This window comes from Macaca fascicularis, chromosome 11 (genome assembly GCF_037993035.2).
Source record: "Macaca fascicularis isolate 582-1 chromosome 11, T2T-MFA8v1.1".
In the NCBI taxonomy this organism is placed as follows: domain Eukaryota; kingdom Metazoa; phylum Chordata; class Mammalia; order Primates; family Cercopithecidae; genus Macaca; species Macaca fascicularis.
In genome coordinates this window covers 130,047,229-130,069,429 of record NC_088385.1, presented here as the reverse complement: position 1 = coordinate 130,069,429, position 22,201 = coordinate 130,047,229, and the positions used below count along the sequence as shown (strand labels likewise).

General features: G+C 51.0%; 1 protein-coding gene across 21 annotated transcripts in view; it reads left to right on the top strand.

Moving 5' to 3' along the window:
- Positions 1–22,201, top strand: part of ABCB9 (ATP binding cassette subfamily B member 9) — a 49,981-nt gene that overhangs the window by 20,425 nt on the left and 7,355 nt on the right. For 5 of the 21 annotated variants that reach the window (XM_045366722.2, XM_074008285.1, XM_015431731.3 and 2 more), the window contains 7 exons: positions 201–398; positions 2,264–2,392; positions 4,324–4,512; positions 5,038–5,211; positions 10,570–10,729; positions 13,931–14,067; positions 17,885–19,073. In XM_045366722.2, coding sequence (XP_045222657.1) covers positions 201–398; positions 2,264–2,392; positions 4,324–4,512; positions 5,038–5,211; positions 10,570–10,729; positions 13,931–14,067; positions 17,885–18,145 — 1,248 coding nt within the window. In that variant the 3' untranslated portion in view covers positions 18,146–19,073. Of the gene's footprint in view, positions 1–200; positions 399–2,263; positions 2,393–4,323; positions 4,513–5,037; positions 5,212–10,569; positions 10,730–13,930; positions 14,068–17,884; positions 19,074–22,201 lie in introns of those variants that run through there. The other 16 variants (XM_074008276.1, XM_074008286.1, XM_045366721.2 and 13 more) reach the window with 6 other exon arrangements.

Sequence of the window (22,201 nt, the reverse complement as noted above, 5' to 3'; positions counted from 1 at the left end):
GAGTTGACTATCTGAGTGTGTCCAATTGAGCCAGAAAGAGATGGGGGAGAAAGGGCTAGATTTTGTCTTTTTGTCCCAGGAACCTCTTGCATATAGCTGGTGCCAGCGAAGGGTGGAAAAAACCAGAGAGGCCTGGGGGCTCCAGTACATAGTGAGGCTATTTTGGGGTCTTCTCCTTCTTGTCCCCCTCCTGTCCATAGAGGCTCTCCAAAGAGGTCCAGAATGCCCTGGCCAGAGCGAGCAACACGGCCGAGGAGACCATCAGCGCCATGAAGACTGTCCGGAGCTTCGCCAACGAGGAGGAGGAGGCAGAGGTGTACCTGCGGAAGCTGCAGCAGGTGTACAAGCTGAACAGGAAGGAGGCGGCCGCCTACATGTACTACGTCTGGGGCAGCGGGGTATGTGCCCCTGGCCAGGCAGCTCTGGCTGTGGAGGGAAGGGATGCAAAGATGGGGGAAGCCCTCGATCTAGGACTTCAGCCCTGCGTGTTGGTGTCAAGCTGGTAGAAATCTTTCTTTCTTTCTTTCTTTCTTTCTTTCTTTCTTTCTTTCTTTCTTTCTTTCTTTCTTTCTTTCTTTCTTTCTTTCTTTTCTTTCTTTCTTTTCTTTCTTTCTTTCTTTTCTCTTTCTTTCTTTCCTCTTTCTTTCTTTCTTTTCTCTTTCTTTCTTTTCTCTCTTTCTTTTTCTTTCTTTCTTTTTCTTTTTCTTTCTGTCTCTCTCTCTCTCTCTCTCTTCTTTCTTTTCTCTCTCTCTTTCTTCCTTCCTTCCTTCTTTCTTCCTTCCTTCTTTCTTTCTTTCTTTCTTTCCTTCTTTCCTTCTTTCCTTCTTTCCTTCTTTCTTTCTTTCTTTCTCTCTTTCTTTCTCTCTTTCTTTCTCTCTTTCTTTCTCTCTTTCTTTCTTTCTTTCTTCACAGGGCCTCGCTCTGTCACCCAGGCTGGAGTGCAGTGGCGTCATCTCAGCTCACTGCATCCTCCGCCTCCTGGGTTCAAGCGATTCTCCTGCCTCAGCTTCTTGCATAGCTGGGACCACAGGCACCCGCCACCATGCCTGGCCAATTTTTGTATTTTTGGTACAGACAGGGTTTCACTGTGTTGGCCAGGCTGGTCTCGAACTCCCGAACTCAGGTTATCCACCCGCGTCAGCCTCCCAAAGTGCTGGGATTACAGGCATGAGCCACTGTGCCTGGCTGAGAATCTTTCCAGGATGCAAGGCCACCCCTGTCTCCCCCTCACCTGGCGTGGGGTGGCAGGGTGGGAGCTTTCTTTTCCCAGCTGGGGAAACATCCTTGCTGAGGTGGGGAGTCAGCAGGTCCCTAGGCCACTTTCGGGCAGGTCTCGTGTCACAGCCACACACACTCCTGACAGTGTCTGGTACACTCCCGGGAGCGAGTCACAGCCCCTCCTTGGAGGATGGGGAGCACTTGGATCATGTCACTGCCCCACTGGCCACACATGGGAGGTGGGCAGGTCAGGGCATAGCTGGGGAGGAATGAGGAGGGTTTGGAGTGAGAGGGAGGAGGGAGTCGGTGGTCTACAGGGGAGCCAGGGGACAGAGGATATCTGGGTCCTCCTGGGCTGCCACCTCCTGAAAGTACCAGCCAAGGAGGAGAGGAGGGGCTGGGGCCAGCTCAGCCGGCCGAGCCTCTTAGCAATCTGTCTGCCGGCAGGGGGTGCCTTTGCAGCTTCCACCAAGGCACGGTGGTCCAGACAGCAGCCTAGTTCTGGCTGGGCATGAGGAGGACAGATGGAGTCCCTGATTGGGTGTGGGCTGCCATGGGTACTCAGACTCCACTCCCTTCCCAGATGCCCCCCAGGCACAGAAGGAAGGCACGGGCGCCCCCAACACAGCCCCTTTTTCACGGAACCCCGCTGGGGGAGGAAACACAGAGTTCGCTGTGTGACCTTAGCCAGGGCACTTGCCCTCTCCGAGTCATGCTCTTCCCCATGAGGAGGATGAATAGCTCCCGTGTGGCCAAGCTGAGGAGCCGGGGGGTGGCATGTGTGTGCCAGGGGCTCACAAAGAAAGCCTTGTTCTGTGGCCAAACCCACAGCCTGCTCCAGCTGGAGGCCTCTGTAGGGAAATGCTCGGGGCAGGGGCGGGCCTGAGTGACAAGCCTTGGAAGGCACCCCTGCCAATGGCTGGCATTTCAGTTTGTGGCTGAGTCTGCCCTCACCTCCCCCTGCAGCCTGGGATGGGGCAGGGAATGGGAGATAGTGGGGGATCTAAAGTCCCCCCGACCCATATCCCCTCTCCCTCTGCCCCAGCTCACACTGCTGGTGGTCCAGGTCAGCATCCTCTACTACGGGGGCCACCTTGTCATCTCGGGCCAGATGACCAGCGGCAACCTCATCGCCTTCATCATCTACGAGTTTGTCCTGGGAGATTGTATGGAGGTGAGGGGCCGGTGCTTCCAGGGATCCAGAGAGAAGGGAGGGGTGTGGGGAAGAGGAATCTTAACGGGGTGGTGGGGCTCCGGGGGCTCTGAGCAATGTGGTATTTCTCCCTAAGGTAAGTGGGGGAGACAGCACGATCATGTCAAGAATGATAATACTAGGCAGGGCGTGGTGGCTCACGCTTAGAATCCCAGAACTTTGGGAGGCGGAGGCAGGCGAATCACTTGAGGTCAGGAGTTCGAGACTGGACTCAAGTGATCTTCCCACCTTAGCCACTTGAGTAGCTGGGGTTATAGGCACCTGCTACCACACCCAACATGCCACCACACCCAGCTAATTTTTTTTTTTTTTTTGAGACAGAGTCTTGCTCTGTCCCCCAGGCTGGAGTATAGTGGTACAATCTCAGCTCACTGCAACCTCTGCCTCCGGTTTCAAGCTGTTCTCCTGCCTCACCCTCCCCAGTAGCTGGGACTACAGGCACGCACCACCATGCCCAGCTAATTTTTGTACTCTTAGTAGAGAGGGGGTTTCACCATGTTGGCCAGGCTGATCTCGAACTTCTGACCTCAAATGATCCGCCTGCCTCGGCCTCCCAAAGTGCTGGGATTACAGGCCCCGTGCCCGACCAGCTCTGGGGTTTTGAGTGTTTACTACCAGCTGTTGTCTTCACAGTAACAGGACACAGGTGCTGATATCACCCCCATATCACCAATGAGGACATTCAGCACCTAAGAGCCTGAACTCAGGAGACAGACGGGCCTGGATTCAAATCCTGGCTCTGCCACTTCTAGGCTGTGTGACCTGGGCCAAGTTACTTGAGCCCTCTGTGCCTGAGTTTCCTCATCAGTAAAAAAAGAGATAATGTTAGAACCTGCCTCCTAACATACAGAGCATGCTTGGCCGGGTACAGTGGCCCACACCTGTAATCCCAGCACTTGGGAGGCTGAGGCAGGCGGATTCCTTGAGCTCAGAAGTTTGAGAGCAGCCTGGGCAACATGGCGCAACCCCATTTCTGCTGAAAATACAAAAAATTAACTGGGCGTGGTGGTAGCTCATGCCTGTGGTCCCAGCTATTCGGGAGGCTGAGGTTGGAGAATCGCTTGAACTCAGGAGGCAGAAGTTGCAGTGAGCAAGATCGCACCACTGCACTCCAGCCTGGGCAACAGAGTGAGACCCTCCTCTCAAAAACATAAATACATAAAAGCAGAATGCTCAAGAAAATGGGCCGTTATTGTGATTTACATTCATATTCTATGTATTTTTACCCAAGGAGAATATATTTATAGTACATATTAAGACCCATTTTGAAAATTGAAATCAAGCCAGGTCTGGTGGCTCATGCCTGTAATCCCAGCACTTTGGGAGGGTGAGGTGGGAGGATCACTTAAGGTCAGGAGTTTGAGACCAGCCTGGCCAACATGGTGAAACCCTGTCTCTACTAAAAATACAAATACTAGCTGGGCGTGGTGGCGAGCACCTGTAATCCCAGCTACTCTGGAGGCTGAGGCAGGAGAATCACTTGACTTGGGAGGTGGAGGGTGCAGTGAGCCAAGATTGCACCAGTGCACTCCAGCCTGGGCGACAGAGTGAGACTCCATCTCAAAAAAAAAAAAAAGCTGTGTTATGGCAATTGAGAGACCAAGGCTGGATTCCCGCTGTGCCATACCCCTGCCTGTTCCTGTGCTTCCATCTGCTCCTGTCGGGATGATAGCACCTACTCGGCTGGATGGCTGGGAGAGTGCTGGTGACGCTGCTGTCCTCACCTCCCCTAACTGTCGTTATCTAATGCAACAGTGAGTGGTCACTGGCCTCCTGCACCTCCCCACCAGAACTCTTTGCTTTCTCTGTACCCGCCTTATCTCTCTACTAGCAGGGGTGGGTCCTAGGAGTCGGGTGTCAGTGGGACAGGAACACGTGTCTCCTCTCCTCAGTCCGTGGGCTCCGTCTACAGTGGCCTGATGCAGGGAGTGGGGGCTGCTGAGAAGGTGTTCGAGTTCATCGACCGGCAGCCAACCATGGTGCACGATGGCAGCTTGGCCCCCGACCACCTGGAGGGCCGGGTGGACTTTGAGAACGTGACCTTCACCTACCGCACTCGGCCCCACACCCAGGTCCTGCAGGTGAGGGCACGGCTTGAGGCCTGCCAGAATCAGCCTTTCCGTCACCCCATTTCTCACGTACCTCCTATACTCCAGGCTGTGGCAGTGCAGCTGGGAATATGTCAGGCAAGATCCTTGCCCTCCAGGAGTTTTGGGCTCCAGTTGGGGAAGACAGATACTTAACAGAATGATTCCAGATAATAAGTGCTAGAAAGAAAATAGATCAGGGTGCTGTGGTAGGGATGGTCCATGGGAATGGTGATAACAGTCAAGAAGGGGTTCTCGGAGGAGGTGACATTTGAGGTGAGACCTCATCAGGGGGCTCCCTGCAGAGAGAACATTCCAGACAGAGGAAACAGCAAATCTAAAGGTGCTTCCAAGTCCTAGTGTCCTAGAAAGGAGAACGTTTAGGGGCCAGCAGTGTCCAAGCGAGGCAGAGGCACATGGGGTGGGCTGGGAAGGGCACCCACCTGTGTTGAAGACCAGGGCATCCAGTCCTGGGACCTGAGCCAATGACCCCACACTGTGCCTGTGTGTTCTTTGCAGAATGTCTCCTTCAGCCTGTGCCCCGGCAAGGTGACGGCCCTGGTGGGGCCCTCGGGCAGTGGGAAGAGCTCCTGCGTCAACATCCTAGAGAACTTCTACCCCCTGGAGGGAGGCCGCGTGCTGCTGGACGGCAAGCCCATCAGCGCCTACGACCACAAGTACTTGCACCGTGTGGTATGTGGATGGGCCTGGGCCGCACTCCTCTGCCCTTTCTGCGTCTGTCTTTCTTGTGAGCTGTAACAGGTGCAGAAGAGGGCACTAAAGATAAATGGACAGTTCAAAGAATGATCACCAATTACAGCGCCCTCCTAGAGAAACAGAACATTCTTGGCCGGGTGCAGTGGCTCACACCTGTAATCCCAGCACTTTGGGAAGCTGAGGCTGGAGGATTCCTTGAGGCCAGCCTGGACAACATAGTGAGACTCCGTCTCTATTAAAAAAGAAAGAAAGGGCAGGTGTGATGGCCCACACCTGTAATCCCAGCACTTTGGGAGGCCGAGGCAGGTGGATTGCTTGAGCTCGAGAGTTCAAGACCAGCCTGGCCAACATGGCGAAACCCCATCTCTACTAAAAATAGAAAAATTAGCCGGGTGTGGTGGCACATGCCTATAATCTCAGCTACTCGGGAGGTTGAGGCACGAGAGTCACTTGAACCCAGGAGGTAGAGGTTGCAATGAGCTGAGATTGGGCCACTGCACTGCAGTCTGGGCAACAGAATGAGACTCTGTCTCAAGGAAAAAAAAAAAAGAAATAGAACATTCTGGCACTCCAGAAGCCTCCTCCTCCCCCTGCCATGTGTCCCTTCTCTTCCCCCAAGAAGTAATGTCTTGACTTTTTTTTTTTGTTGTTGTTGTTGTTGTTGAGACAGAGTCTCGCTCTGTCGCCCAGGCTGGAGTGCAATGGCCGGATCTCAGCTCACTGCAAGCTCCGCCTCCCGGGTTCCCGCCATTCTCCTGCCTCAGCCTCCCGAGTAGCTGGGACTATAGGCGCCGCCACCTCGCCCGGCTAGTTTTTTGTATTTTTTTTAAAGTAGAGACGGGGTTTCACCATGTCAGCCAGGATGGTCTCGATCTCCTGACCTCGTGATCCGCCCGTCTCGGCCTCCCAAAGTGCTGGGATTACAGGCTTGAGCCACCGCGCCCGGCCTGTCTTGACTTTTAGAGTCTTCATGTTCTTGCTTTTCCCTGGTTCTGCCATCTCTGTGTGCACCCTCGAACAGCAGAGCTCTGTGCTGCCTGCTCGGAACTTCATCTGGGTAGAATCCTGATTGGTGTGTGGATTAGCTTGTGTCTTGTGTCTCCCACTCGACATTATGAGTCATCCAGGTTGAGGCTGGGGACAGAGTTCGTTCATTTTCATTGCTGGGTGGTAGCCCACTGTACAAATGTCTATCACAATTATTTATGCATGCTGGATATTTGGGTTGCTTCCCTTTTTTTTTTTTTTTTTTTTTTTTTTTTGAGATGGAGTCTTGCTCTGTTGCCCAAGCTGGAGTGCAGTGGTGCAGTCTCAGCTCACTACAGCCTCTGCGCTCCCGGGTTCAAGCTATTCTCCTATCTCAGCCTCCCTACTAGCTGGGATTATAGGAGTGCGCCACCATGCCTGACTAATTTTTGTATTTTTAATACAGACAGGGTTTCACCGTGTTTCCCAGGCTGGTCTCAAACCCTTGAACTTAGGTGATCAGCCTGCCTTGGCCTCCCAAAGTGCTGGGATTGCAGGCATGAGCCACCACACCTGGCTGGGTTGTTTCCCTTTATATTTTATTTTATTTTATTTATTTAGTTATTATTTATTATTATTATTTTTTTGAGATGGAGTCTCGCTCTGTCACCCAGGCTGGAGTGCAGTGGCATGATCTCGGCTCACTGCAAGCTCTGCCTCCCGGGTTCAAGCCATTCTCCTGCCTCAGCCTCCTGAGTAGCTGGGACCACAGGTGCCCGCCATAACGCCTGGCTAATTTTTTTTTTTTTTTTTTTTTTTTTGACGCGGAGTCTTGCTCTGTGCCCCAGGCTGGAGTGCAGTGGCGCGATCTCGGCTCACTGCAAGCTCCGCTCCCCCGGGTTCACGCCATTCTCCTGCCTCAGCCTCCCGAGTAGCTGGGACTACAGGTGCCCGCCACCTCGCCCGGCTAATTTTCTTGTATTTTTAGTAGAGACGGGGTTTCACCGTGTTAGCCAGGATGGTCTCGATCTCCTGACCTCATGATCCGCCCGTCTCGGCCTCCCAAAGTGCTGGGATTACAGGCTTGAGCCACTGCGCCCGGCCACGCCTGGCTAATTTTTTGTATTTTTAGTGGAGACGGGGTTTCGCCATGTTAGCCAGGATGGTCTCAATCTCCTGACCTCGTGATCCACACTCCTCGGCCTCCCAAAGTGCTGAGATTACAGGCATGAGCCACCACGCCTGGCCTATTTTTATTTTTTTGAGACAGGGTCTCCCTCTGTTGCCCAGGCTGGAGTGCAGTGGCACAGTCACAACTCACTGCAGCCTCAGAGTCCTGTGCTCAAGCCATCCTCCCACCTCAACCTCCCAAGTAGCTGGGACTGCAGGCACATGCCACCATGCCCAGCTAATTTTATTTTTTTTGTAGACATATGGTCTCACCATGTTGCCCAGGCTGATCTCAAACACCTGGCCTCAAGTGATCCTCCTGCCTTAGCCTCCCAAAGTGCTGGGATGACAGGTGTGAGCCTCTGTACCTGGCCTGTTTTTCAGTTTTGTTTTGTTTTGTTTTACCATTACCAAAAATACCAATGTGGGATATGGACAATTTTGTCTATGTTTTCTGGTGTACATGAGTATGTTCTCCCAAGGTATAATCCTAAGAGTAGAAAGCTTGGTGATAGTGGATGTACATCCCCAGCTGCAGTAGTTTCTGCCACAACAGCTATCCCCAGGTGGTTATACCAATTTATATTTTACAATTTACATTCTACCAGCAGTGAAGGAGAGTGTCAGCTGTTCCACATTTAGGTCATCTCCAGTACTCAAAATAGGCTATTCATGACTGTACAGTTTTTAGTAATCCTTCCAGGAAAGGAACCGTAACACCTGTCCCTGTGCTGGCCTAAGAGCAGGGATGCCCTGGATGGTTGCTCAGGTTGTGCACTGTCCAAGAAATATAAACTATTAAGGGAGCACCATTTACATCATCAATATAAATTATGTGAAAGCCTGGGTGTTGGCACAGAGATTCCAGAACTCCTAGCCAAGTTCTAGATGGTGGTGAGGGCCATGGGTTGTGAAATCTGCCCACACCATGTGCATGTAACCAGAGGTAGATTGTTGTGAAGTGGTGCCAAGTGGGGGGCCACCAGGCTGCTGCTCACCCAAGTTTTAGAAGAGGCCCCTGGGTAGAGCTGTTCACACTTTGCAATAGGTACCACGCTTCAATTCTCAGACACCTAGCATTATCAGTCCTGAATTTTTGCTAACTGGTGAGAATGTAGTGGTAGCTTATTGTGGTTTTTTGCGTTTTCCTGATTACCGAAGATATTAAACACCTTTTCATATATTTATTGGCCATTTGGTTTTCCTTCTTCATGAATAGCCTCTCTTAATTATTTATTTATGTACTTTTGCTTTCTTTTTTTTTTTTAAGATGGAGTCTCGTTCTGTGGCCCAGGCTGGAGTGCTGTGGCGTGATCTCGGCTCACTGCAACCTCTTCCTCCTGGGTTCAAGCAATTCTCCTGCCTTAGCCTCCCAAGTAGCTGGGACTACAGGCACATACCACCACACCTGGCTAATTTTTTGTATTTTTAGTAGAGACAAGGTTTTACCATGTTGGCCAGGCTGGTCTCGAACTCCTGACCTCAAGTGATACGCACACCTCAGCCTCCCAAAGTGCTGGGAGTAAGCTATGGTGCCTGGCCTATTTATGTACTTTTTGTTTGAGATAGGACCTCGCTCTGTCACCCAGGCTGGAATTTGGTGGTGTGATCATGGTTCACTGTAGCCACGACCTCCTGGGCTCCAGCAATCCTCCCACATCAGCACATCAGCCTCCTGAGGGACTATAGGTGCACACCACCACATCTGGTCAACTTTTTTTTTTTTTCCAAGATGGAGTTTTGCTCTTGTTGCCTAGGCCAGAGTACAATGGCACGATCTCCACTCACCACAACCTCTGCCTCATGGGTTCAAGCGATTCTCCTGCCTCATCCTCCCGAGTAGCTGGGATTACAGGCATGCGCCACCACACCTGGCTAATTTTGTGTTTTTAGTAGAGACGGGGTTTCTCCATGTTGGTTGGGCTAGTCTGGAACTCTTGACCTCAGATGATCTTCCCACCTTGGCCTCCCAAAGTGCTAGGATTATGGGCATGAGCCACTGTGCACACCTGGCCAATTTTTTAATTATTGAGACGGGCTCTCACTATGTTGCCCAGGCTGATCTCAAACTCCTGGGCTCAAGCCATCCTCCCACCTTAGCCTCCCAAAGTGCTGGGGTTACAGATGTGAACCACCATGCCTGGCCTCTAAATTTAAATTTAAAAATGTTAATTTCCATAAACATAAAACAATAAAATGCTACAAGCAAATCATATTCTCATAGTTATTATGAATCTTGTAACTAAGACATGAGTGTCCCCCTCTACCTTACCTTTTGAGTTCCAACACATGGAGGTAACCAGTGTTAACAGTTTAGTAAATACCCTTTTCAGTGTGTTTCCTATCTTTATAGAAATATATCAGTATGTGAAGGCACATGCTGATAATTTTTTTAAACAAAAATAGAATCATGCTGTGTATATGTACCTATTGCAATTCAGTTTTAAGGATGCGCTGTCACTATTTAACCAATCCCCACTTATGGACACCTAGATTGTTTCTATTTTAATTTAATTAATTAACTAGTTATTTTTTGCTACTTACCGTGTTGCAATGATATCTTCCATACTATGTTTTTTTTTTATTTTGTAGATATGGGGTCTTGCTGTGTTGCCCAAGCTGGTCTTGAACCCCTAGACTAAAGAAGTTCTCCTGCCTCTGCCTCCCTAAGTGCTGGGATTACAGGCATAAGCCACCAAGCCTGGCCATACTATTATTTTTGCAGGCCCAGTTTCCTGAAACTGGAATCTAGAGATGATAGCTCCTTTAAATTGTTCTCTTAGAGGGGAGGGGACCACCACCTGGGCAGTCTGTGACCTGGAGCCCTGCTGTGGCCTCTTGCTTCCTGAGATGGGCAAACTCATTCAGAGCAACATTCTATACTCTATTCCTCTTTCTTTTTTTTCCAGGACAGGGATGGCCAGTGAGCTTTCTCTTGGAGGTCAGGGAACTTGGCTTATCCCAGAGCAGCAAATGTAGCAGGCCCCGTTTGCTGATTAGGGGAGGGTGAGGGCTTGTGGGTACAGGCAGGAGTCGCTGTTGGGGAAGAAGAGAAGCAGCTCAGTGTAGTCACTGGGCCCTGATCAGGTTTCAGGCCTGAGACTGCTGGCGTCTCCAGGCCCCAGGCAGCAAGGCTGCTGGGGACAGCTGGATGAACACATTCCTGGCCTTTCATGCCCCGTGCTTCCTCCTCCCCAGATCTCCCTGGTGAGCCAGGAGCCGGTGCTGTTCGCCCGCTCCATCACAGACAACATCTCCTATGGCCTGCCCACTGTGCCCTTCGAGATGGTGGTGGAGGCCGCACAGAAGGCCAACGCCCACGGCTTCATCATGGAACTCCAGGACGGCTACAGCACAGGTGTGGAGCTGGGGGTGGCCCCTCTCCTGGGCCCACAGGGTCACCCTCAGGGACATAACCCTCTTGAGGGTTAAGGACTGCCCTCTGCTACCTGCTCTCTTTTTGTGAAGATGGGGTCCCGCTACGTTACCCAGGCTAGACTCGACCTCCTGGGCTCAAGCAATCTTCCTGCAATCCCCAAAGGGCTGGGATTACAGGCATGAGCCACTGTGCTCTGACTCACCAAAGTATGTACTAACTAAATTATTACAGAAGCCCATACACTGGAATATTATGCTGCTGGGAAAAAGAGGAAGTAGAAGGAGGAGGAGGAGGTGGAGGCAGAGGAGGAGGCAGCTCTCCATATATCAGTATAGAAAGGTCACTGAGATATGATGCTAAGTGAAAAGAGCCAGGTGCAGAGTATAACGAGCTGTTGATTTTTCCTATTAAAGGATCAGGGAGATAAAAATAACATGTTCATATTTGCATAAAGAAACTCGATAAGGATGTGTAAGCAACTAATGAAAGAAGTTTTGGTGGGAGCAGGAGGGAACTGAAGAAAGGACTTAAACTTTTCATTATTTATAGTTTTTTGTGGTTTTTTTTTTTTGAGATGGAGTCTTGCTCTGTCACCCAGGCTAGAGTGCAGTGGAGCGATCTCGGCTCACTGCAGGCTCTGCCTCCCGGGTTCACACCATTCTCCTGCCTCAGCCTCCCGAGTAGCTGGGACTACAGGTGCCCGCCACCACGCCTGGCTAATTTTTTTGTATTTTTAGTAGGATGGGGTTTCACCATATTAGCCAGGATGGTCTCGATCTCCTGACCGCGTGATCCGCCCACCTCAGTTTCCCAAAGTGCTGGGATTACAGGCATGAGCCACCATGCCCGACTTATTTATAGTTTTATATTTTTTTAGAATTTTTTTTTTTTTGAGGCAGGGTCTTGCTCTGTCACTCAGGTGGGAGTGCAGTGGCGTGATCACGGCTCATTGCACCCTCAACCTCTTGGGCTCGAGCTATCCTCCTGCCCCATTTTTTATTTTTGTTGTAGAGATGGGGTCTTGCTATGTTTCCCGGGCTGGTCTCAAACTCCTGGGCTCATGCAATCCTCCTGCCTCCCAAAGTGCTGGGATTACAGGCATGAGCCATTGTGCCCAGCCTATATTTTTAGATTTTTGAACCACACGAATAGCCCCTTTTCAATAATTAAATATATACAATGTATAGGGGGGATTGGGGAGATGTTGATCAAAAGATAAAAATTTTCATTTAGGAATAAGGTGAAGAGACCTGTTGACTATAGTTTTTTGTTTGTTTGTTTGTTTGTTTAATTGAGACAGTCTCACTCTGTCACCCAGGCTGGAGTGCAGTGAAGCAATCTCACCTCACTGCAACCTCTGCCTCCCAGGTTCAAGCCATTCTCCTGCCTCAGCCTCCCGAGTAGCTGGGATTACAAGTGCCCGCCACCACGCCTGGCTACTTTTTTTTGTATTATTAGTAGAGACGGGGTTTCACCATGTTGGCCAGGCTGGTCTCGAACTCCTGACCTCAGGTGATCCGCCCGCCTCGGCCTCCCAAAGTGGTGGGATTTCAGGTGTGAGCCAACATGCCTGGCCAGCTATAGTTAATAACAGTGTACTGTGTACTTGAAAATAGCTAAGAGAGTAGATTTTAAGTGTTCCCTCTAAAAATAAGTGATAAATATGTGAGACAATGCATATGTTAACTGGCTTGATTTAGCCATTCCACAGTATATATGTATTTCAGAGCATCACATTGTACACCATTAAATATGAACTATTTTTACTTGTCAATTTAAAATAATTTTTAAATAAAAATATACTAAATATACTATTTTTTAAAAAGTTACCTAATTAATATGAACTTAAGTGGTTCTAATTAATTTATATAATAAATATTTTAAAATAATGTTTTAGAATTAAATAGAGGTGGTAGTTATGCAACACTGTGAATGCACTAAATGTCACTGGATTATTCACTTTTTTTTTGAGATGGAGTCCCGCTCTGTCACTCAGGCTGGAGTGCAGTAGCGCGATCTCAGCTCACGGCAACCTCTGCCTCCTGGGTTCAAGTGATTCTCTTGCCTCAGCCTCCCGAGTAGCTGAGATTACAAGCATGTGCCACCACACCCGGCTAATTTTTTGTATTTTTAGTAGAGACAGGGTTCGCCATGTTAGCCAGGATGGTCTCGATCTCCTGACCTTGATTACACAATTACACGATTACAAACGTGAGCTACTGCGCCCAGCCCGGATTATTCACTTTACAATGGTTATGTTTATGTTATGTCAGTTTTATCTCAATGAAAGCAAAATGAAATAATAAAGAGCTGGTGGCATGTCCAGGTGCAGTGGCTCACGCCTGTAATCCCAGCACTTTGGAGGCCAAGGCAAGAGGATCGCTTGAGGCCAGGGGTTTGAGAACAGCTTGGGCAGTGTAGTGAGACCCCACCTCTATAGAAAAATATTTTAAGTTAACCAGGTGTGGTGGCATGCACCTGTATTCTCAGTTACTCAGAAGGCTGAGGCTGGAGGATTGCTTGAACCAAGAAGTTTGAGGCTACAGTAAGCAATGATTCACTACTGCACTCTAGCATGGGTGAGAGAGTGAGACCCTGTCTCTAAAATAGTAATAATTTATTGACTCCATTTCCTGTGGATGGACATTTGAGTCTATTTGTTTTATTTTTTGCAATAACAGTGCTGTGAGTCATGCGTGACCTGTGTCTATATTGTTGTGCATGGGAGGAAGTTGGTCCATGGGGAAAACTGGTCCAGGTGGGCTTGCTGGGCCATAGGCCGCACATCTGTGGTGAATACACACAACCTTTGCACTGCACAGACTCAGACCCAGGGTGATGGCTGCAGCTCTTCAAGCCATGGGACTTGCTCCAGCTCCCCTTCTCCAGGAGGATGGGTGAGGGCCTGTCTCCCCACAGCCTCACCTGCGCTGTGTACTGTCAGATGTTTGGGTTTCTGCTGAATGAATGGGTGAAAATTGGTAACTTGGTATCAATTCGCATGTAGGCTTAATCTGCATGCCCCTGATGAGTTGGGTGAGGGGAACATCATTTCATGAGCTTTCAAGCTGTGGGTTCCAGCCAGCCCTTTGCACAGCTGCAGGGCAGGGCCCCTCACTCTTCCCCAGGGCTGCCCGGCCTCACCTGTTGCTAAATTGTCTCTGTGTCTCCACCATACAGAGACAGGGGAGAAGGGCGCCCAGCTGTCAGGTGGCCAGAAGCAGCGGGTGGCCATGGCCCGGGCTCTGGTTCGGAACCCCCCGGTCCTCATCCTGGATGAAGCCACCAGCGCTTTGGATGCCGAGAGCGAGTATCTGGTGAGTCACAGGGCGGTGGGCAATGCCGGGGCAGGAGCGGCTCCAGGCGGCCAGAGCCCCCATCACCCTGCAGATGGGTGCTGAGAAGAGACGGGCCCCAGAAGCTCTCCCAGGCTGTCAGCCTCCTGGGCTGGTGAATTCCTGGTGTTGAGAGTGGGGAACCAGGAGCCATTCTGGGCCCAGCCTTCAGGCTCCAGGCAGAGCTGTATGGTGTGGGGCGAGAGAAGGAATCAGAATGGGGAGACCTGGGTCGTGAGCGGTGGCTCACGCCTGTAATCCCAGCACTTTGGGAAGCCAAAGCAGGTGGATCACTTGAGGTCAGGAGTTGGAGACCAGGCTGGCCAACATGGTGAAACCCCGTCTCTACTAGAAATACAAAAACTAGCCAGGCGTGGTAGCACATACCTGTAATCCCAGCTACTTGGGAGGCTGAGGCAGGAGAATTGCTTGAACCTGGGAGGTGGAGGTTGCAGTGAGCCGAGATCGTGCCACTGCACTCCAGCCTGGGCGACAGAGCCAGACTCCATCTGGCTCAAACAAACAAACACAAACAAAACAGGCACGGTATGGTGGCTCACGCCTGTAATCCCAGCACTTTGGGAGGCCAAGGCAGGCGGATCACTTGAGGTCTGAAGTTCGATACCAGCCTGGTCAACATGGTAAAACCCTGTCTCTACTAAAAATACAAAAATCAGCTGGGCATGGTGGTGTATGCCTGTAACCCCAGCTACTCAGGAGGCTGAGGCAGGAGAATCACTTGAACCCAGGAGATGGAGGTTGCAGTGAGCTGAGATTGTGCCACTACACTCTAGCCTGGGCGACAGAGTGAGACTCCATCTCAAAAAAAAAAAAAAAAGCCTGGGTGCAGTGGTTCACACCTATAATCCCAGCACTTTGGGAGGCTGAGGCGGGCGGATCACCTGAGGTCAGGAGTTCAAGACCAGCCGGGACAACATGGTGAAACCCCATCTCTACTAAAAATACAAAAGTCAGCCAGGTGTGGTGGTGGGTGCCTGTAATCCTAGCTACTTGGGAGACTGAGACAGGAGAATAGCTGGAACCTGGGAAGCAGAGGTTGCAGTGAGCCAAGATTGTACCATTGCACTGCAGCCTTGGCAACAGAGCGAGACTCCGTCTCAAAAAACAAACAAACTAACAAAAACAAAAAACAGAATGGGGAGACCTGGACTAGCAGCTCCGTCCTGCAGTTTATAACCGTGTGACCTCAAGCTAGTGCTTCCCCTCTGAGTTTCATTCTCACTGGTCAGGTGGGCCCAGTCATGTATTTGTAGATGGCTAGCAATCTCAGTCTATCCGCGGATTGATGCACTTATTACACAGAGAGTTCCTGAGCTCTTTCCAGGCACCAGGCACCGTTCTGGGGTTATCGTGGTAGGCTGACCAGACCAAGACCCTTGTCCCCACGGTGTTTCCATTCCAGTGGGGAATGCAGATAAGAAACAAGGAATGCCAGGCGTGGTGGCTCACGCCTGTAATCCCAGCACTTCGGGAGGCCGAGGCCAGCAGATCACGAGGTCAGGTGTTCGAGACCAGCCTGGTCAACATGGTGAAACCCCATCTCTACTAAAAATACAAAAATTAGCTGGATGTGGTGGCGGGCACCTGTAATCCCAGCTACTTGGGAGGCTGAGGAAGGAAAATGGCTTGAACCCAGGAGGTGGAGTTTGCGGTGAGCCGAGATCACACCACTGCACTCCAGCCTGGGCGACAGAGCAAGACTTCGTCTCAAAAAAAAAAAAAGGAAACAAGCATGCATTCACCCCATGGCCTGTGCTACGAAGCAAATGAAACAGTCTTGGGGCACCAGGAGACTGGGAGGGGACACCGTTGTCAAAGATGAGCACAGCTGGCCGCCAGCAGACGTCATAGAAACAGATTTTATGCAGTGACTCCTGACAGTGGGAAAGGAGCCGTGTGCCATCCCAATTTGGTGGTGACAGGCATTTTAAAGGGAGAATGAGGGGGTAGGGAGCGGAGCAGGAAGAGGCCCCCAGGAAAAATAAAAGCAAGCCCAGGGGACAGCCAGGAGGCCACCTGTGTCTAGCTGTCCATTTCAAGGGCATGGCTTTCAGGTCCTTAAGAGAGACACTTCTGAGATACAGGAGATCACATACACATCTCAGAGGGACAGAGGAAGGAGTCACAGTTGTAAGCCCTTTTTAGTAAACACTCCAAGAAAAAGAGGTTGGGGCCAGTCAGCAGGTATTGACTAAAACACAGCAAATTCTCCTTGCCAAGCTGAGCTTTCTCACACGGGCACTTGAATGGGGGCTGTGGTCATCGCAGGGATACAGCTTTCTGCTGCTAGAAGCCACACGAGAGTTTGGTTACTTGGCACAGTGGCTTGGATGGAGTCACCATGTGCCAAGAGCTCTGTGGTTCTCACCGTTAGAACCAAGGCCATCAGGTGCCATCTGAGCTGAGACATGAAAGAAAAGAAGTCAGTGGTGGAGAGTTCTGGAGGTAAGAACGTGCCAGGAGGATCAGCAGGTGCAAAGACCCAGAGTGGGGAATGAGCTTGGCAAGTTCAAAGCCTTAAGGTCAGTGTGGCTGGTGGGTGGGGATTGAACGGAGAGGGGTGAGGACAAAGTCGCAGGGAGGCAAACTCCTCGGCCTCTAGTACGGAGTTTGGATTGTTTGTAAAAATTAATAGGCTTTATTTTTGTTGTTGTTGGTTTTTTTTGTTTTGAGACAGGGCCTCACTCCGTCACCCAGGCTGGCGTGCAGTGGCACAATCACAGTTCTCCCGGGCTCAAGTGATGCTCCCATCTCCCAGCCTCCTAAGTACCTGGGACTACAGCAGCACGCCACCACACACAGCTAAATTTTCGTATTTTTTGTAGAGATGGGGTTTCGCCATGTTGCCCAGGCTGGTCTCAAACTCCTGAGCTCAAGGGATCCACCTGCCTTGGCCTCCCAAAGTGCTGGGATTAAAGGTGTGAGCCACTGCTTCCAGTGGCTTTATTTTTTAGAGCGGTTTTAGGTTTAAAAAAAATTAAACAGAGGCTGGGTGTGGTGGCTCACACCTATAATCCTGGCACTTTAGGAGGCCAATGCGGGAGGATGGCTTGGGGCCAGGAGTTCAAGACCAGCCTGGGTAACATAGTGGGACACCTGTCTCTACAAAAGAATACAAAAATTAGCTGGGCATGATGGTGCATGCCTGTGGTCCCAGCTACTTGGAAGGCTGAGGCAGGAGGATTCCTTGAGGCCAGGAGGTTGAGGATGCAGTGAGCCGTGATCACGCCATTGCACTCCAGCCTGGGCCACAGAGAGAGACCCTGTCTCAAAAAGAAAAGAAAAAGGAGGGAGGCTGGTCACTTGAGGTCAGGAGTTCGAGACCAGCTTGGCCAACATAGCGAAACCCCACCTCTACTAAAAATACAAAACAAAATTAGCTGGGCATGATGGTGTGTACCTGTAATCCCCCAGCTACTTGGGAGGCTGAGGCATGAGAATCAATTGAACCCACGAGGCAGAGGTAGCAGTGAGCTGAGATCGCACCACTGCACTCCAGTCTGGGTGACAGCAAGACTTAGTCAAAAAAAAAAAAAAGGCGGGGGAAGGGAGGGGCCAGAAGACTGCAGGGCCAGGGTAGGGCTGATCCCTCATTCACCAGGTGCCTCCCTGTGTCTGGCCCTGAACTGTCTCCCTTTAAGAAAAACCCAGGAAGCTGGCCATCCTTTATGAACTGAGCCTCAAAGAGGTTAAGCTTCAGCCCATAGGCGGTGGCATGGAGCGCGGTTGCGGGTGGGGCGTCTGTGCCATGCAAGCCAGGTCCCCACTGTCCCCGCAGATCCAGCAGGCCATCCACGGCAACCTGCAGAAGCACACGGTACTCATCATCGCGCACCGGCTGAGCACTGTGGAGCACGCGCACCTCATTGTGGTGCTGGACAAGGGCCGCGTAGTGCAGCAGGGCACCCACCAGCAGCTGCTGGCCCAGGGTGGCCTCTATGCCAAGCTGGTGCAGCGGCAGATGCTGGGGCTTGAGCCCGCCGTGGACTTCACAGCTGGCCACAAGGAGCCTGCAGCTAACGGCAGTCACAAGGCCTGATGGGGGGCCCCTGCTTCTCCCGGTGGGGCAGAGGCCCCGGTGCCTGCCTGGCAGATGTGCCCATGGAGGCCCCCGGTGGCCCCCAGCTGCCCTCCAAGCCCAGGCCTCCAGCACTGGAGGGCGACCTGCCATGTCCCATGGATCACCGCTTCCTGCATCTTGCCCCTGGTCCCCGCCCCATTCCCAGGGCACTCCCTACCCCTGCTGCCCTGAGCCAACGCCTTCACGGACCTCCCCAGCCTCCTAGGCAAAGGTAGAGCTGCCTTTTTAAACCTAGATCTTACCAGGGTTTTTACTGCTTGGTTTGAGGCACCCCAGTCAACTCCTAGATTTCAAACACCTTTTTCTAATTGGGAGTAATGGCGGGCACATTCACCAAGATGTTCTAGAAACTTCTGAGCCAGGAGTGAATGGCCCTTACTTAGTAGCCTGGGGGATGTCGAGAGACTAGGCCTCTCCTCTTTACCCCTCCAGAGAAGGGGCTTCCCTGTCCCAGAGGGAGACACAGGGAACGGGATCTTCCGTCTCTCCCTCTTGCCAGCTCTGTGAGTCCGGCCAGGGCGGGTGGGGAGCATGGAGGGCATCTGTCTACCATCGCCCGCTGCCAATCTAAGCCAGTCTCACTGTGAACCACACTAAACCTCCACTGGGGGAGTGAGGGGCTGGCCAGGTCTGGCGGGGCCTCAGGGGTGCCCCCAGCCTGGCACCCGGCGCTTTCGCCCCTCATCCACCCACCCCTGGCTGGCAGCCTCCCTCCCCACACCTGCCCCTGCGCTCTGCTGTCTGGAGGCCTGTGGATGTTCATGAGATGTGTTCTCTTCTCTCTTTGGTGGATGGGATGGTGGCAAAGCCCAGGGTCTGACTTTGCCAGAGGTTGCAACACGTTGGGAGAACCCAGTCAATAAAGTGTACTACCTCTTACCCCTAACCTCTGACTTCTCCTTGGACCAACTGCCTCATTGCCCAGTTAGGTTTTTCTACCAGACCACAGCTCTCCTCTCAGCCCTCTCTGGTGGAGTTGCAGAGAGACGTTGGGTGGTCCAGGGCCTCCTCCTGTGTCTGGGAGCCCCATCTGCACTCCTCCCATCCCAGGGTCTCTGGTGCAGGCATTCCTGTCTGCCTGTCTCCACGGGGATTGTGCAGGGGAATAGAGACGTTGCCTCGAAATCCCAGGGGCCGCTGTTCTTCCCGTGACAGCTGAACTGAGGCCCAGCAAATGCCACCTGTTCTTTTCCATCGGGGTCCAGGCACCCAACACCCACCCCAATCCATGCAGCAAAGAAATATTACCCGGCAGGACAGCTCAATCAGCAGGGAGGTTTGGGCCCGGACACGGGAAGACCCCTGCGGTGGTTGTTACTTGCTGAATTGTGAAGAAGTCCGGGTCGCAGGAGGAGGGCTCTGTGCCAACTGGTAGAGTAGTATTTCAATTTATTTTTTCTTTTTTTTTGAGACAGAGCCTTGCTCTGTCACCCAGGCTGGAGTGCAGTGGCACAATCTTGGCTTACTACAACCTCCACCTCCCAAGTTCAAGCGATTCTCCTGCCTCAGCCTCCTGAGTAACTGGGACTACAGGCACCCATCACCACACCTGACTCATTTTTGTATTTTTAGTAAAGACGGGTTTCACTTTGTTGGCCAGGCTTGTCTCGAACTCAGATGACCTGCCCACCTCGGCCTCCCAAAGTGCTGGGATTATAGGCATGAGTCACCATGCCCGGCCAGCCTTGCCTTTCTCTTATAAAAGCACTTGTCATTGGATTTAGAGGCCACCTAGAGAGTCCGGGCTAATCTCCTCTAGAGGTCCTTGACTCATTTGCATCTGCAAAGACCCTTTTTTCCAAATATGGTCACTTTACAGATTCAGGGGTTTGACAAGGGAAGCTTTTGGGGCCACCACTCAGCCTGCTACAGAGGGGAACTCGCAACCTTGGTTGAAGGCAACCTCAGGACTTCCTTTTCGATTTTAGGAAGCAGAGGGGGTTAAGTTTTCAGAGACTTAGCATATCTTCAGATGTTTCCAGAGAAGTTGGAAATTCCAATTTTCATGTGAGATCAGCTGTTTTTTATGTATTGGCTCAAATTATTTTGACAAAACCAAGGACAACACGGCACAGGTGTAGGGGTGCTCTCCAGCCTGCGGGTCTCTAGTTTACAGCGTCAGTGTTGGATATTCCTGTTCTGCAAAGTCCCTCCCAAGCAGCTGGCCCCAGCCCAGCCCCGTTCCAGTCTGAGCTCCTCTCCCATCTGCCCGTCTCTTCTCATCCCTCCACTTTCAGGCTGAGAATTCCAAATTCTTCTCCCTCTCCAATGGAGTCAGCTCCAGCGCCTTGATTTGTAAACCCACACCCAAAAGTGTGCCATAGGCAGACAAAAGAACCTTCCAGAGACTGAACTAGCTTCTTTTTAGTAGATACATAGGAGTTTTAGAAAAGTAATGTTTAGGCCAGGTGCGGTGGCTCATGCCTGTAATCCCAGCACTTTGGGAGGCCGAGGTGGGTGGATCACGAGGTCAGGAGTTCAAGACCAGCCTGGCCAACATGGTGAAACCCTGTCTCTACTAAAAATACAAAAATTAGCTAGGCGTGGTGGCGCACTCCTGTAGTCCCAGCTACTCGGGAGGCTGAGGCAGGAGAATTGCTTGAATCCAGGAGGCAGAGGTTTCAGTGAGCCGAGATCGCCGTCACTACACTCCATCATGGGTGACAGAGCGATTCTGTCTCAAAAAAAAAAAAAGTTTAATTTTGAAATAATTTTAGATTTACAGAAAAGTCACAAGACAATACAGAAAGTTCCCTATGGCCCGCCCCTCACAGTTTCCTCTTGTCTTAAAATCCCACGGTACTGGGGTATATTTGTCACAACTAGGAAACCAACACAGCATGTCACTATCAGTGAAACTGCAAGCTGTATTTGTGTGTCACTAGTTTTCTCACTAATGTCCTCTTTCTGTTCCAGGGTCCCACATTACATTTAAGATAGGAGTGTTTTTTTGTTGTTGTTTGTTTGTTTGTTTGTTTTAGAGGCAGGTTCTTGCTCTATTGCCCAGACTGGAATGCAGAGGTGCTGTCACGGCTCACTATAGCCCCAACCTTCTGGGCTCAAGTGATCCTCCCACCTCAGCCTTCAGAGTAGCTGGGGCTACAGGTGAACATCACCATGCCCAGCTAATTCTTTTTTTTTTTTTTTTTTGTAGAGACAGGGCCTTGCTCTGTTGAACAGGCTGGTCTCAAATTCCTGGCCTCAAACAATCCTCCCACCTTGGCCTCACAAAGTGTTGAGCTTATAGGCGTGAGCCACCACACCCGGCCAGAGATCTAATGTTTTCTTTTGTTTGTTTTATTGTGGTGGGGTGTTTTGTTTTGTTTTTGAGACAGGATCTCTCTCTGTCATCCAGGCTGGCGTGCAGTGGCACAATCTTAGCTCACTGCAACCTCTGCCTCCCTGGTTCAAGCAATTATCCTGCCTCAGCCTTTTGAGTAGCTGGTACTACAGGCGCCTGCTACCATACCCAGCTAATTTTTTTGTATTTTTAGTACAGACAGTGTTTCACCATGTTGGCCAGGCTGGTCTTGAACTCTTGGCTTCAAGTAACCCACCTGCCTCAGCCTCCCAAAGTGCTGAGATTTAGGTGTGAGCCACTGCGCCCATCCTAATGTTTTTAAAATTGTTTTTACTGCAGCAACATGCAGATGATATAAAACTTATCATTCGTGACATCTAGTACATTTATGATGTTGTGTAACCATCATCATTATCCAGTTCCAGGACATTTTCATCACCCTAACACAAAACCCTATACCCATTAACAGCCACTCCCCAATTCTTCCTCCACACAGCCCCTGGCTGCCAGCAATCTAAAATCTGGCTCTGCAGATTGGCCTCTCTGGCCTTTTCATGTACATGGAACCCCATACTATGTGGCCTTTCGTGTCTGGCTTCTCTCATCATGTGTGCAAGGTCCAACCATGCTGTGGCATGAATCAGCACTTTATTCCTTTTTATGGCTGAATAATATCCTATTGCATGGCTAGGCCACATTTTGTTTATCCGTTC